The sequence below is a fragment of the Sphaerodactylus townsendi genome, linkage group LG10, assembly GCF_021028975.2.
Source record: "Sphaerodactylus townsendi isolate TG3544 linkage group LG10, MPM_Stown_v2.3, whole genome shotgun sequence".
Classification (NCBI taxonomy): domain Eukaryota; kingdom Metazoa; phylum Chordata; class Lepidosauria; order Squamata; family Sphaerodactylidae; genus Sphaerodactylus; species Sphaerodactylus townsendi.
In genome coordinates, this window is record NC_059434.1 from 3,839,952 (window position 1) to 3,856,909 (window position 16,958).

At 48.6% G+C, this 16,958-nt stretch overlaps 1 protein-coding gene across 1 annotated transcript in view; it reads right to left on the reverse strand.

Annotated features, from left to right (window-relative positions):
• Positions 1 to 16,958, reverse strand: part of SLC2A9 (solute carrier family 2 member 9) — a gene marked incomplete at its 5' end in the record, with an annotated part of 56,988 nt that overhangs the window by 20,032 nt on the left and 19,998 nt on the right. The window contains 3 exons of the mRNA XM_048509558.1: positions 3,705 to 3,815; positions 9,826 to 10,013; positions 16,156 to 16,288. Coding sequence (XP_048365515.1) covers positions 3,705 to 3,815; positions 9,826 to 10,013; positions 16,156 to 16,288 — 432 coding nt within the window. The remainder of the gene's footprint in view (positions 1 to 3,704; positions 3,816 to 9,825; positions 10,014 to 16,155; positions 16,289 to 16,958) is intronic.

Genomic DNA, 16,958 nt, shown 5'->3' on the forward strand with positions numbered 1-16,958 from the left:
GAGAAGAATACAGAAACATCTCCATCTTATGGCATACCCACTTTCTACATCTATACCACGATATCATCTCACAAAGCCATTCAGGGCACAGTTTGAGCCTTCTTCACAAGACATTCAATGTCTCGCTGAGCCATGCTAACCAACTGTCACCTGAGTAGCCATGGAATTTCATGACATTAAGAACATAAGAACATAAGAACTGGCCTGCTGGATCAGACCAGAGTCCATCTAGTCCAGCACTCTGCTACTTGCAGTGGCCCACCAGGTGCCTTTGGGAGCTCACGTGCAGGATGTGAAAGCAATGGCCTGCTGCTGCTGCTGCTCCCGAGCACCTGGTCTGTTAAGGCATTTGCAACCTCAGATCAAGAAGGATCAAGATTGGTAGTCATAGATCGACTTCTCCTCCATAAATCTGTCCAAGCCCTTTTTAAAGCTATCCAGGTTAGTGGCCATCACCACCTCCTGTGGCAGCATATTCCAAACACCAATCACAGTTTGTGTGAAGAAGTGTTTCCTTTGATTAGTCCTAATTCTTCCCCCCAGCATTTTCAATGGATGCCCCCTGGTTAAAGGAAAACAAACATTTCAAATTTATACCAACAGTACTGACATATCCATGATACTTTCGCACATTCGTGCATACCAAATAAGACCCACTGTACACAGGGCCTATAGGTGCCACTGCATTGGTTCCAACCGAATTGCCCTGCCAGAGCTCCTGAACCTATAAAGGCCACTCACCAGCTGGTTATTTATTTTAATTGATACTCTAAAAATAAACAGAGGAAGTCACATCTGGCTTATGGTGGGTGTAGGGGTGAGCCCGCGAACCCAGCAGAACCGTAGAAGGAGCGCCAGGCATGCCGGTGCCGGCTACGGCCTTCTGGGCGCACACGCTCCCCCAACCCCCGCTCCCCCGTGAGTCACAGGTCATGAGATGCCTGACTCACGGTCACCAGGTGTCCCAGACAAAGGGACAAAAGGGCTCTTGCCCTCAGGTGAGGATTAGACCCAGACGCGGATGCTTCCTCCTGCACGTAACAGTCCGATGAGATCATGCATCACATGATGATCTCCCGCTCTCCCGCTCTCCTGCCTCCCGGTCTGCCCACATTGCCCCCCCTCTTGTAAACCCTAATAAAAGGAGGCAGAGCCTAGCACACGGCAGAGTTGCCAGGATCACGGGATCCCGCACTTCCTGCTACTGGTTCTCTCCACCAGATGGAATCTCCGCGTGTCGTCTCTTCCTTGGGGCCTCGTGGGTCAAGACTACAGGTGGGGTATTCAAGGCAAGAGATGTTCAGAGGTGGATTGTTCTTGACTTCCTCCATGTCTCATCTCTGGTGTTCTTCGGAGGAGGAGGAGTTTGGATTGATGCCCCCACCTTTCTCTCCAATAAGGAGACTCAAGGCAGCTTACAAACGCCTTCCCTTCCTCTCCCCACAGACACCTCATGAGGTGGGGGGGGAGGACTGAGAGAGTCCTTAAGAGAACTGTGACTACCCCAAGGTCACTCAGCAGGAAAGTAGGAGCCGGGAAACAAATCCATAAGAATCCACCACTTATATGGAGGGGTGAGAAATCAAACTCAGTTCTCCGGATTAGTGTCCACCTGTTCTTAACCACTACACCACACTGTCTCTCCCATTCAAGTACCAGCTTCTGAGAACTAAGGAGATCAGGCTAGCCTGCGGCTATCCATATCAGGCATAGGAGTTCAGTGGCCAAGAAATGGATCTGCCCCTACACTCTTCCGGTTGTTTTGATTTCTCTGCAAATGTATTTGCAATGAGTTGCAGAATTTTAGGGGAGGATTTTCTTGGCTGCCGTCTGTCCAAGCAGAGTTCTGACTTTCCTTTGGCATTCTATTATGTGCTCCTGTTCTGACTGGTATGGGGGGGAGAGAATCTTGCTACCCTTCCTTGCCACTATAACTTCATGGAATGCCTGCAGCAAAACACGATGTTCTAATGACTCACAGTATGTTGCTGCTAGCAGGTTCTGAACAGATTCAAGGCTTGTGCCGTTGTAACCAAGGAAATTCAGAGGACCATGAATCCTGCTACACTGTCATTTCTGGTTTTTTTTTTTAAACTTTGCCCAGTGAAATCAAATTGGAGCCGAAGATGGTTCATGGAAATGAAAGTTAGTGCATTGCATTTCCTGAAAAACAAATTGCAGTTGTTATTAGTTGTCTCTACAAGTGTAAAATTAATGTATTGTCAAAGGCTTTCACGGCCAGATTCAACTGGTTCTGGTGGGTTTTCCAGGATGTGTGGCCGTGGTCTGGTGGATCTTGTTCCTAGCATTTCGCTTGCATCTGTGGCTGGCACCTTCAGAGGTGTATCACAGAGGGAAGTCTGTTACACACTGTGTCTAGTGTTCCTAACTCTAAACCCAAACCCTAGACACAGTGGGCCTTTCCCCACTTACCAATTGTTGTGGGCCAATCTGGCAAAATGACCCGGAGTTCTGCAGCGCTCCCCACGGCACCAGCGACGGCAACACAGCCACCCCAATTCTGGCGCTCTTCCGCCCCTTTAGCGCGTGTCATTTTTGGACCTGGTCGGAAGAGCAACGTTTTGGAGTACCCCGCACCGAGCACGGGGTTGTGGGGAACATCGGCAGATATTAGTGCGCCGCAAGGAACGAGCCAATCCAAAGCCAGAACAGGAGGTGGACAAAACGTGACTGGCGATGTTATGATGCACGTGTCGACGACGAAAAAAGAGTCCAACCTCCAAAACGGCGCGCCAGCCAATCAAAACAGACTCTCGGCCACAGCTAATCTGCAACCGCACTCGCCTATGACACATGTATACAAATATGTGCTCACGTTCCATTAGCTGTCTTAATTAGCGATAGGCTTGGATTTTTCCTTGCTATTATGTTCCTGACCTCTGGTTCCATTTTCAGCTTTGCTGCCATGGGAACTTGCCTCCTTTCAGAGCCACATATGGCACAATAGCAGCACATTTTTCTGGGTGGAAAGGCCTAACAAATCCACACAGCCAACAAAACGTTCTTGCTGCCTTGTCAGGTCTGATTCTGTTTACCAACCTTGTCATTTATTGGCAAGTTTAGAAGCGGCTGAGTCCTGAATCAGCTGCCAAATCCTCATGCATCAAATCAGTGGCCATCCAACAAATGCAACAGAAATTACATGGTTGTTGTGGGTTTTCCGGGCTGTGTGGCCGTGGTCTGGTAGACCTCATTCCTAACGTTTCGCCTGCATCTGTGGCTGACATCTTCAGAGGTGTATCACAGAGGGAAGTCTGTTACACACTGTGTCCAGTTTTTACAACCCTGGACACAGTGTGTAACAGACTTCTCTCTGTGATACACCTCTGAAGATGTCAGCCACAGATAGAAACGTCAAAGGTAATACCAGACCACAGCCCGACAACCCACAACTCTTTCAGATTGAATCTGGCATTGAAAGCTCAGTCGACAATACATACAAATTACATGCACCACTGCATGTAGAGTGAATTAGGAGCAGCTGTCCATTTGCCATTCAGCATCATGAACCCCCATTCCCAAAGCCAGCCACTGGGCAGGCATCAAGACAGAAATTATTTTGTTTGCTTATAACCTGAGAACGCCAAACCAAACCTAAAAGAAATGGAACTTCTGACTGCAAAAATCCCGAATTCAGGATGCCTGATTTGGTCCTGCACAAATGCGACTCTCGCAATACTTACGGAAAACACAGCAGCCAGAATCTCAATTCCTCCTGTGCTCAAAGTGACGTACGGGATCATCTCTGGACTGAGGCCGGCTCCCTTGAAAATGTCGTTTGTGTAGAACCAAATCTGCAACAATAAAGACAGCTTTCAACAGCCATATTTCTATGAGGATCCTTCATCATCTAGCCAAAATGGAAAGGTTATATCAGTGATGGCGAACCTTTTCGAGGCCGAGTGCCCAACTGCAATCCAAAACCCACTTATTCATCGCAAAGTGCCAACATGGCAATTCAACCTGAATACTAAGGTTTTAGTTTAGAAAAAAGGGTTGGCTCCGAGGCACACGTTACTCAGGAGTAAGCTTGGTGGTAGTCGGTGACTTTGCTTTGAAGCAACTGTGCAACGCTTCAAACGGGTGAATCACAACCCTAGGAGGGTTTACTCAGAAGCAAACCCCATTGCCAGCAACCAAGCTTACTCCCAGGTAATGGATCATGCTTTCGTTCTTCTCATGAAAATCAGTAGGGTTTAACAGCGCTGAACAGGGTTACCTACACTGCTTCCCCAAAACTAGGTCTTAGGTTCAATGCTAATAATCTCATTGAAATAATTACACTATTATCACATGACGAACTCTGTGCAGCATGCCCACAGGGAGGGCTCTGAGTGCCACCTCTGGCACCCGTGCCATAGGTTTGCCACCACTGCCCTACACCACTGCTCTGGTCAAAATCTGATCTCTCAGAGGTGGCTCTGTGGTAGAAAGAAAGATGAAGTCCCTGCCGGATCCAGCCACAGATCCCCCAGAGCCGTTTCAACAAAACATGGTCCCATTAGCAAGATGCACTGAGAAAGTTACAGCTTTCAGATATGAATCAAGGAGCAACCTTTACAAACAGATATTTTACGTAATATATCTCTATGGATGTTTGTAAGAAAATCCTTGATTTATGCCATCCTTGGGATGGTGCCGGCAAAGGACAGGATGTGCAAGAATTGAAATTTTCCCCTTCCTCTAGAGAGAGCAGCAGGGTGTCGTTGACAGAATAGCAGGCATCAGCTGCAGTGACCGTGGTTCAATTCCTTGCTGTGCTGTGAGAGATCACCGGGTGACCTTAAACTGACCAAAGTCGCCCTGGGCGGCCTCAGTGCTGCCATTTTCCCGGCCAGTCCCTCTTGGCTGCCATTTTCCCTACTACTCCCCTGGTGGTCTTTTTGTTGAGGTCTAGAGACGTATTTTGTTTTTTTAAAAAGAAACAGCTGGACGTTCAAAGGAACCCGATCACTCTAACATTATTGCCTTATAGCACAATACCCATTGTGGATAATTTGAAAAGCCCGCTGGTTACTCAGTGGGGAGAGGGAATGTTGGGAAAATGAATGCATTTATTTATTTATTTATTTACTTACTTACTTACTTACTTACTTACTTACTTACACTTACACTTACACTTACACTTACACACACACACACACACACACACACACACACACACACACACACACACACTCTTTGGGCTTTTATACCGCCCTATCCCCGAAGGGCTCCGGGCGGTGTACAGCATATGATAAAAATACAGTCATAAAACAATCATAAATTAGTTAAAACCTATAAAACCAGCGAGAAACTATAATACTAATAATTATAAGTGTGAGTGGCGGCTGGCGACCTATTATTAAATCCTTTCCCAAAGGGTGGAACGGCGAGTCCCATCAGATAGTACAAGGCCCAGATGTAAGAGCCAAGAAAGGGGGGGCGCACCATCAGCGGCCGGTCCCTCCAAAGGTCACCAAGGGAGGCCACCAAGGGAGACAGGCGTGCACAAAACTCCTGCATGGACGCTCCCTTGCCAATGCAAATGGCCTGGCATTCATGGAAGCGAAGACAGGGATGCTGGAAGTGGTGGACAGTGCGCTTCCTTCTCACAATCCTTGTCGTCTTCTTGAAGAGACAGTGTCGGAACAGGAAAGAAAAGGTACCCAGTGTGTTGACCCCTCTAGTCATCTGACTCACTAAGCCCCCTCTGTCATGGAGGCAGGCAGTGGCGTAGGGGGCAAAATGGCGTCTGGGGCAAATTGGCGCCCCCCATGTGCCTCCCACCCCCTCCACCCTGCCTCCCACTTACCTTAGTTTAGCCAGCTGCAAAGAGCAACTGGCTGAAAAAGTACCCTGGCTGGGCCGCCGGCTAAACTAAAGTAAGTGGGGAAAGGTGGGGGGCATGGGGGGTGGGGCGCAGGCCCTCCTACCTCCCACTTACCTTAGTTCAGTGAGCTGCAAAGAGCACTGACTGAAAAAGCAGCCTGACTGGGCTGCTGCCCAGCCCAACCCCGCAGCCCTGCCTGGCTGCTCCGGGTGCCCAGCAGCGGCCTCCACCAGGCCTGGCCAAGTGAGGCCAGCCCGGCAGCAGCTTCTGCCAGACCTGGTGAGGTGAGGTGGGGAGAGGGGGGAAGGGGTGTGTGGGGCAATTCCCCACCCCCACCCTATGGTAGCTACACGACTGGAGGCAGAAGACAGGCCACAGTCCCTCAGTTCCAACAAGGGAAACACAGAGATCTTGACTTGTAGGTGCAACCACAGAGTTGCCATCCGTTAGCTACTGAAGTAGCATCCAAACATGGCTCAGTTCCCCTTGTTCTTCAGGACACAACAAAGGGTGCCTGTTCCTCCCTGCGAAGCCAGGTCCATCTTTCCTCCTCTGCTGTTCCACAGCTTTTCAAGCACACAACTCGACTCAGCTGCATTATTTCATTCTAATGTAATTTTTTCCTGTCACTTGTGAGAATAATTATACTCAGAGCTGTAAAGAGGGAAGCTGACAAGATAACTCCGTGCCTTCTCACAGCAAAGTATCCAAAACAGGGAACAGAACAAGTCTGTCAATAGCTCAGTTCTGAATTCCTGCGGTTAGAAGAAAGCTGCACTTGCAAAGCTACCCTTACAGCACTGGTGGCTTTGACAAGATGCCATAAAATGCATTTTTCGTCTGGTTCCCAGCAGGCAGTGAAGAGCTTCTCAGGAACACGTAAATTACTCTCACTAATGATGCTGCAAGAAGTTCAGATATGAGCTGGTGATTCTCGACAAGAAATAACAAACTGATTTGGAGGGGAAGGTTTCTATTTTTTTAAAATAAGTAGCTTTATCTATTGTCTGACACATACCAAACAACACCAGCCTTGATGGATTACTGAGAAGGTAACGGGGTTCCATTTTCATGCCCCCCCCCCCATTGTTCCCTACACAGAAGCCACACTGTGTGAAAGGATTCCAGACAACTTTTAGACTGTTTTGTACTGACTTCTTGGATTGAGCAGGCTTGTTTCACAGAGGATCCCTCGTCTGGCAACTGATGGTTCAAAGAATCCTCACTTCCTTCTTTCCCTCACTTCCATCTCCTCACCTGTTTCACAGGGTTGATATCAGTCGGAAACACTTAACATGCTCAGGACCACCCCCTTCCTGTTTGCATCCTCTCCTCAAAGTTCAGCTGAAGAGAAAAGGGGGGGACTTGCCCCCCACCCGCCTCATAAGAACATAAGAACAAGCCAGCTGGATCAGACCAGAGTCCATCTAGTCCAGCTCTCTGCTACTCGCAGTGGCCCACCAGGTGCCATTGGGAGCTCACAGGCAGGATGTGAAAGCAATGGCCTGCTGCTGCTCCCGAGCACCTGGTCTGCTAAGGCATTTGCAATCTCAGATCAAAGAGGATCAAGATTGGTAGCCATAGATCAGGGGTAGGGACCTCTTTGCTCTCAGATGTTCAGGAACTAATTCCCATCAGCCCCTACCAGCATGGCCAATTGGCCATGCTGACAGAGGCTGATGGGAATTGCAGTTCCTGAACATCTGGAGAGCCACAGGTTCCCTACCCCTGCCATAGATCGACTTCTCCTCCATAAATCTGTCCAAGCCTCAGGCTTCTTTAGTTATTCAGCACCTGTGAACTTCCTCAGAATTGCTACTGTAGCCTCCTTGTCTCCCCCACTACTTCCTGACCCCTTCCAGTGAGAGCAGCCAAGTCCCCTCCCTCTTCCAGACAGCAATATCAGCTGGCAGCCATCCAATGAACCACACACACACACACGTGCGCACGCGAATGAAATAAAAAAAGAAAAACACAAATACAATCAACGATAATAAGGAATATAATGAAAACAAAAATTTTGAGATGAAAATTAATTTCAGAAAAGAGAAAAATGGTCAGAAGCTGATGAAATATACATTTCTTTTCATTCTGTATAGGAAGTACAGAAATCTCAGGCAGCTTTCAGTTCATATCTCATTCTGCTTTCAGATTTTGCCCCTAAAAGTTTGCTACACGTTGGCACAAGCCACCCTTGATCGCAGTGCTATTGCGGTGCTGCTACATCTTTCAAGGTCACCTTTTGCTTTGTGGATCCGCAAAGTCAGTTTTAATGATGTGGCTGTTTCCTTGCCTGGCACAGGTCCTTGCTTGCTGCTTCTCACAGCCCCCCCTCCTTTGAAGGGACCACCGACCTCCCCATCCCAGTCTGTCAAACTGTGGGACACTAAACTGAGCACGATCTTCGCTGCAGCTGACCAGTTAAGCTTCTCTTCATTCAGTTGGTCAATCAGCTCCCAAGTTATCAGTCCAAAGGTTTCAAAAAGCAGCTCCAGTGTGGGTGTTTCTTTCATGATTCTAATGATGAGCAAGTTCCTCAGACCCAATTCAGAGCCAGTTGGCTTGACTTGGAGCCAAACACGTTTAATTTGAGCCTGACTGGAACCTGCTACCTGAGTCCTCCACTGCACCTTTCCCAAATTTAGTTGCTTGGAGGAGGAAGCAGAAGTCAGAGCTGGTAGCAGCAGAGGCCTGGATGTACATTCAAAGGTGTATCCATTACTCAGGGGTGGCCAGCCCATGGTGCTCCAGATGTTCATGGACTACAATTCCCACCAGCCCTTGCCAGCATAGGTTGGCCACCCCTGCATTACATATTCTCCAACTAGCCATAATGCTCAGGTTTCAACTCCCACGCTAGAATTTTTAGACATTCAACTGCTGTGGGCCCGAGTGGATGTGTACCAGGCCTCTAGCTCACAGATTGCCAGTTCTCACACTGTCGCTGAAGAGGTCTGTTTTAAACTGCTGATAAAGTGCTTGTGGGACAATCTATGTTTCATTAGGATTCTTTCTCGTGGAAAGAATGATCACCTCCCTGGCTTTCAAACCTGTAGCAGATGCTGAAGAGCATTCAAAGTGATTCCCAGCATGAAAGGAGACAAGCAGGTCTTTGGGTTTAGCTGTGAAATGCTATCAGGTCAGCCGCTGCCACCAAGGAACACAAGAAAGGCATTTCATGCAGCTTCCTGCCTCCATGCAGTGACGCCAACATTTCCCACGCCTGGGGTGGCAATAGATTGTCTAAGGATGTCCTGAATGGCCCACCGGACACCTCCCTCCATTCCAATGAAAAGCCATTGACAACCCCTCTTTAAGTGCGGGTCTCCAACCAGTTCCCTACCCCCCTCCCTGCCCCCACCCCCCGAGCATCCCCGGCGGCGGCGGGCCCACCTGGTGGCAGTCTGGCAGGGCGGCCACTGCCCAGAGCCCCTCGGGGATGGGGTGGTCTATAAATTTAAATAATAAAATAAATAAATAAATAAAATCCTAGAGTCCAGTCCACTGTCCTCTAGTTTACTGATCAGGACCTCATGGGGAACCTTGTCAAAAGGTTTAATAAAATCCACATGAGGAACATTGAAAGCATTCCCTCCGTCCACTCAGCTCATCACCCAGCTAAAGATGGGAACGAGATTGATCTGGCAGGACCTGTTGGGGACAAATCCATGCTGGATCATCCTCCTTCAGATGTTTGCAGAGCGATCCCTTTAACATCTGCTCTGGTATCTTCCCTGGGACAGAGGTCAGACTGACCAGGCTGTAGTTTCCTGGGTCATGCCTCCTCCCTTTTTTGAAAATTGGGATTTGGGGGTTTGGAGGGAACGTCTCTAAATCAAGCTATTTTCAAATTAGGATCCACTTGCCGGTGGAGGCGGACACGTCAGAAAGAGCTTGGGAGAGTAATGCAGCCTTTAAGGCGCAGCTGGGAAAAAACCTGTTTGGCACAATCCCCAGATGGCTCGACCTGGATTCTGAACCTGGATTCTCACCGCATTCAGGCCACACAGCTGGTAGCAGGCCATGGTGACGACCACGGTCAGGATCTGCCAGCGCTTACTTCTGTCCCGTAGAAGCTGGATGATTGAGGCCGCCTGGATGTTCCTCTGTATCCGACTCTCTTCTAAAACTTCTTCGATTTCATACGACACATCAGATTTTCCACGAAAGGTTTGAAATGCTGCGAACCAACAATTCACACACCTGTTTAGAATGCAAACGGGAGCTCTCTGCACAAGCAACGGGCGACAGTCCCAGCAATTAAAGGCTTCATTAAAGACCAAGATTGTCTCCCTCCCAGACAAACTGTTGCAGAATCTTCCTTCAGTGCTAATTTATAGCCAGGTCTGACTGATAGATAAGGCTTCACAAAAGCCACAGTTCTGTGGCAACGTGGGAAAAACGTGGAACGTGGTATTAGAGCACAGAAAGGCAGCATAGTGGGTTTGATTCCCCACTTCTCCACATGAGCAGTGGACTCTTACCTGGAGAACGAGATTTATTTTCCTGCTCCTACACATGAAGCCTGCTGGGTGACCTTGGGCCAGTCACAGATCTCTTGAACTCTCTAAGCCCCACCTACCTCACAGGTGGTCTGTTGTGGGGAGAGGAAGGGAAAGGAGTTTGTGAGCCACCTTGAAATTCCTTATGGGAGAGAAAGGCGGGGTGTAAATTCAAACTTTTCTCCTTCTTAATAAATGGCATCATAATACTTTATATCTTATTTTCACGTGGCTTGTGCCAGTTTGAGACACACAAACACACATTTGAAATGCTAATTCTTATACAACTCTTACACAAAAGGAGGGGCATCACATGTCCCCAGGCTCCACCCATTGCATCACGTGGGGTGTGTGTGTGCAAAATCGATCCCACACCTCTCTGGCGAAGAGCAGGAGTGGGGCCGCAACGACGATCCGTGCCGTGGCTTCAGCCCCAATGGCTCAGCCGGCCGCGACCCTGAGGGCACCTGGAGGCCAGTGGCGGTGGTGCGCTTGCCGCCCTTGCCAGGCTTACCGTGCGCTCTTACCTGGCCAGGTGCCGCACCGCTGCTCAGCCACCCAAGCCCAGCACAATAAGAAACACAAGAAACAGGTTTTAAAGTACGCTGTCCCCTTCGCCCTCTGGAGAACAGATAGTCATGATGCCGATCAAAGTGATTGATGATGACAATCCATCAGGTGGCAAAAAGTATTAAGAAGTTCACAGTTCAAACAAAGAGACTTCATTCTAGCAACTACTAATGGGACAATGCATGAGAGCAGGGGGCACCAGAAGATGTCTTGTGGTGCTAGAAAAAGCCAAGATTTCCATGTCTGAACATCAAGAATGAATAAGGCATTCTTATATGTTATTCACCAAAGCAATGATTTTAAAGTTGTGCTCCTTCGTCAGGGCTAAAAGCTCTTTCTTCTAAACTAGGCACATATATAAAAACTGTTTTGGCTGGAGTGCACGTTATGGGCGGCAGTCAAAACTTGGATGGTTCAGGCTAGGCCGATCTCATCAAATCTCAGAAGCTAAACAGAGTCAATCCTAGTAAGTATGGGAGACCACCAAAGAATCCCATGGTCTCTATGCACAAGAACAGAGCCAGTGAGGTGTGGTGGTTAAGGCATCCAACTGGGATCTGGCAAAGGCAGGTTCTAATTTCCAATCTGCCATGGAAACTTCCTGGGTGACCTGGGCTAGTCACACTTTCTCAGTCTCAGCCTTGGCAAGTATTTGGATGGGAGGCCTCCAAAGGACACCAGGGGTGTGAAGCAGAGGCATGCCATTGCAAATCACCTCTGAACCTCTCTTGCCCTCAAAAACCTACACAGAGGCAGGCAATGGCAAAAATCACGCCTGCAATATTCTTGCCTTGAAAACTTCCAGGGTTGCCGTAAATCAATTGTGCCTTAATGGCAGTTTGCAAACACATGCCAGCTGTAGAATTTAGCTTTTCTTGGCACAGAACTTGGGTTTAAAAATTTGGGAATAAACATCATATTGAAAATTAGGTAGATTGGAAGCGTTACCCACATAGACTGGAAGCTTTCACACAGACTTCCCTCTCTGACTTAAGAACATAAGAACCAGCCAGCTGGATCAGACCAGAGTCCATCTAGTCCAGCTCTCTGCTACTCGCAGTGGCCCACCAGGTGCCTTTGGGAGCTCACAGGCAGGAGGTGAAAGCAATGGCCTTCTGCGGCTGTTGCTCCTGAGCACCTGGTCTGTTAAGGCATTTGCAATCTCAGATCAAAGAGGATCAAGATTGGTAGCCATTAATCGACTTCTCCTCCATAAATCTGTCCAAGCCCCTTTTAAAGCTATCCAGGTGAGTGGCCATCACCACCTCCTGTGGCAGCATATTCCAAACACCAATCACACGTTGCGTGAAGAAGTGTTTCCTTTTATTAGTCCTAATTCTTCCCCCCAGCATTTTCAATGAATGCCCCCTGGTTCTAGTATTGTGAGAAAGAGAGAAAAATTCCTCTCTGTCAACATTTTCTACCCCATGCTTCCATGTCCTCTCACTTTACTTCCTTGACGCTTAAGGGTCATCCCTTCCCTGATGAAAGTGGGTCAGCTACCGGCCTGAATAGTGATCGAAGCCACACCAAGGTTTGAAGCCCTGCTCTGCCATGGAAGTAGGCGGGTGGGAGCTAGAAATCTCCCGGAACGGCTCCCCCCAGCAGTGAAAATCAGGGCACAAGTAAAGGCCTTCTAACACTTCAAGGCTCATGAACCCTGACAGGAGTCAGATCTGCCAACGCAGACACACAATCTCCAAGCCCAAAACAAAAGGAAGCATGAAGAAGAAGAAGAAGAAGAAGAAGAGGAGGAGGAGGAGGAGGAGGAGGAGGAGGAGGAGGAGGAGTTTGGATTTATATCCCCCCTTTCTCTCCTGCAGGAGACTCAAAGGGGCTGACAATCTCCTTGCCCTTCCCCCCTCACAACAAGCACCCTGTGAGGTAGGTCGGGCTGAAAGAGCTCCGAGAAGCTGTGACTAGCCCAAGGTCACCCAGCTGGCATGTGTGGGAGTGTACAGGCTAATCTGAATTCCCCAGATAAGCTTCCACAGCTCAGGCGGCAGAGCTGGGAATCAAACCCGGTTCCTCCAGATTAGATACACGAGCTCTTAACCTCCTACGCCACTACACCATGAGGCATCTTTTTGAGTAAACATGCTTTGGATCAAGCTGCGAACATAAAGCCCTTAGCAGTCTGGGTCCTTCATGCCTTTGGGACAGCCTCCCCACATATGCCCTCAGGAAAGACTGTGCTCCATACATATCAACTTGTTGGTGGCCCCTGGCCCCCAAAATGGCGGCAGTCTTCCACCAGGACCAGAGCTTTTCCAGCTCTATCCCTGGCCTGGTGAAACCCCCCGTCCAAGGAGACCTGGGCCTTGTGAAATCGGACACAATTCCGCAGAGCCTGTAAGACAGAGCGGTTCCACCAAGTCTTGGGGTGATGCCAGCAACGATAACCAACTGGCCGGCCTTCCCTCCCTTTTCTCTTCCTGTTATTGTTCGAGGTCCTCTGCTCTTGAAAATGTGTTAATTCCGTCCTTAATGAGACATAGTTAGGGTGCCGTCGCTTTGGCCATGGATGATTTGATTGCTGTGGAATTGCTCTGCTGGAAGGTGCCCTGAGCTCAGATGGGGAGAGGGGGAAGGCGAGAAATCAAATTATAAATAAAAAAATAAAATATGATCTGGCATAATCTACAGTTTGCAAAACGAGGGATTACCCAGGATCTAGTACAGGAAAAACCTGATTCCAGGATAGCTTCCCATCTGGTTTCTGGTAGTCTGTGCTTCTGCAATTTGCAGGTCCCATCAGTGTGTTTTTAAAAACACATTAGACAGTAAACTCCACATGATTTTGCTACAGTTCCAGCCCCTTCCTCCTCATAGGCAGATCCTCATAGATTAGATTCTATGTGGGGAAGCTATGAGGAAAGTAGCTGACGCATGCGTGTGATAAGAGGCCTTCAATACAACAATAAGTCCTTCCCCTTTTTGCTTCATTCCAAGGGGTCCGTGCTAGAAACAGAGTTTGACAAAACCTGAAGGTGTCCTGAGGCACAGCCACTTCCGGGAAGGAGGAGGGGTGTGGCTGGGCCTCAAAGCAATGTGCGCACATCACCCAGGCAGGCCTTGGCCCAGGTGGCGTACGCACGTCGTGCCAAGGCCCAGCCATGCCCCTCCTCCTTCCCGGAAGTGTGGGGGGTGATTTTCTACTCCCCCCCACATGACTTCCACTGGGAGCCCGGGGTGTTTGTCCCCAGATGTCCCCGTGGCAACTACGCCTATGCACCCCATCCCTGGGAGAAAACCAAATTGGCAACTTTCTATCCTTTAATGCTACCCCAAAATAGACCTTCTCATCTTTGTCCACTGGGAAGATCAGTTCTGCTCAGAGGAGCTGGGAGCGGCACCCAAATGGTGCGACTGCACCCACGCTCCCAGCATTCATGAAGGGAGCATCACTTGATTTCCTGTGCTGATTGGCCAGTGCAACCGGGCCTACACAGATGCATGAATAGAAACCTCTCTGTGTAATCTGAAGGACTGCGCCTGCCCATACAGGTCCTCCAACCAGCTTCGGTCTGCCCCTTCTCCTGCCAGATGAACCCTCCTGTGGGGATATACAATTATCCTCTGATAGATCCTGAGGCCTTCTTCACGTTAGCGAACTTTTGCAGTGGCCTGCAAAAGGGACACGAAGCTCCCCTTTGGCTCAGTTCAGGAAACTGTGTAAAACTGCCTTGTTTTAGTTGGTCTCTGGATACAAACCCCAAAGACTAAGCTTCACTGATACAAACGTGTGCATGTTGGATTGTTGAAATTTTGTTGGGCTGACGCTACTCTGTATTGGTTCAAGGTTGAATATTTATTATAACTATTCTTGGATTGTTTTTTAATTAACCTATTTTTGGACTTTCCCGTGAGCCACTTCATAAACAGAAGAAGTGTACAGATTTTTAAAATAAAGAAAATTGCCTAATTTATTGATTTATTTCAGACAAGGACCAAGTCCACCAGGATATCGGTTTACTGCTGCCCATCAACAGAGAAAAATGTAAGATTCTATACGTAGGCAGAAAAAACAAAATACGCAGGTATAGAATGGATGACACCTGACTTGCCAACAGTACATGTGAAAGGGATCTGGGAGTCTTAGTAGACCACAAACTAAACATGAGTCAGCAGTGTAATATGGCAACCAAGAAAGCCAATGCAATTCTGGAAAGCATCAATAAGAGTACAGTGTCTAGATCAGGGGTCTGCAACCCGCGGCTCCGGATTCGCATGCGGCTCTTTCAGCCTTATACTGCAGCTCCGTATGGCCTGGAGGTCGGAGGGCACCATAGGTCTGTCCCTCCAGCCCTCCAGAGCAGCGCTGGAAGGAAAGGTGAGTGGAGGGGCCGAACTGGAGGCGGCTCCATGCGAGCCACCTCTCCGGCTCAGTAGAACTTTGGGGCCATGGAAAACGGGTCCAAATGGCTCTTTGGGTGGTAAAGGTTGCCGACCCCTGGTCTAGATCAATGGGAGCAATTTTACCGCTTTACTCTGCAATGGTCAGACCTCACCTAGAGTACTGTGTTCTGTTCTGGGCACCACAATTTAAGAAAGATATTGACAAGCTAGGAAGGCAACCAAAATGGTAAAAAGTCTGGAATCCATGTCCTAAGAGGAGAGATTTAGGCAGTTGAGTATGTTCAGTCTGGAGAAGAGAAGGAAAAGGGGTGACATCATAGCCTCTTTTAATTATTTGAAGGGATGTCATGTCGAAGAGGAAGCAAGCTTGTTTTCTGCTGCTCCAGAAACTAGAACAAGAAGTAATGGGTTCAAGGTGCAGGAAAAGAGATTCCACTTAAACATTAGGAAGAACTTCAGTAAGGGCTGTTTGACAGTGGAATATGCTTCCTCAAGAGGGTGATGGAGTCTCCTCCTTTGGAGATTTTAAACGGAGGCTGGAGGCTTTGATTGTGCCTTGCTGCGTGGCAGGGAGCTGGACCAGTGGTGGGATTCAGCCAGTTCGCACCACTTCAGCAGAACCGGTTGTTAAAATGGTGCTTGTAACCAAATGTTAAATTATTTGAATCCCACCACTGAGTTGGACTCAATGGTCCTTGTGGTCTCTTCCAACTCTGTGATTCTATGATCATGTTTTCATTCTCAGGCATTTTTCATACTGTGAAACCGAGCAGCTAAAAGGGAGAAAGCCGCTGCAAAGCAAAGAGAGATGGGCGCCCAAGAAGTGTATTCAGTTTTTTAAGCCACAGGAATTGAACTTACAATTGCAAAGAAAATGATGTAACCATTTACCTTTCTCTGCTGCTTTTGTGTCATGCTTTTCAAGCAGCAGGTAGCGAGGACTCTCTGGAAGAAAAGGCAAGATCACAACTTGAATGACTGACGGAACAACGATCATCCCAAACAAGAAAGGCCAGAGGAACTCCTGCAAACAAAGTGAAGATTGCTCTGACATGTCTTGATTCAAAGGAAACAAAGAGAGAGCCAGGGCACGCCAGGGCACGGGACCTCCTCCCTGGCACCATTTTCTCAGCTCACTCCTTGCCTGTTTATTTGCAACATTGCTGCCTGCTTTTTAATTTTTTTGGGGGGGAGGGGGCTAATCTTTGAAATATCAAGTGTGCAGAGTGTAGGGAATTGCAGCACGAGCCTGTGAAGCTTTGAAGCATCAATCCAATCATGTTCTCAAAAAAAGGTGGGGCCACAAAGTGTTCCAAGGGGATGACTGCGGACATGCATCGTGGCAAAGGGGGGATGGAAAATGTTTTACAAACATTTCAGGGGGTTTGTGCAGAAAGCGCCACTTCCAAGTGGAATGGACCACATCAGGGTACTGGGACATGTTGTCTGACGCTGTATGAGGGAACTATCTTGGAGGCGGACATTGTCAGAGATGGGGTCCTGTGTGGTTTCCAGGCTGCATGGCTTCCCCTGCATCTGACGTTTCCCCTGCATCTGTGGCTGGCATCTTCAGAGGATCCTCTGAAGATGCCAGCCACAGATGCAGGCGAAATGTCAGGAGAGAATGCTGCTACAACACGGCCATGCAGCCTGGAAACCACACAGCACCCCCGTGATTCCGGCCGTGAAAGCCT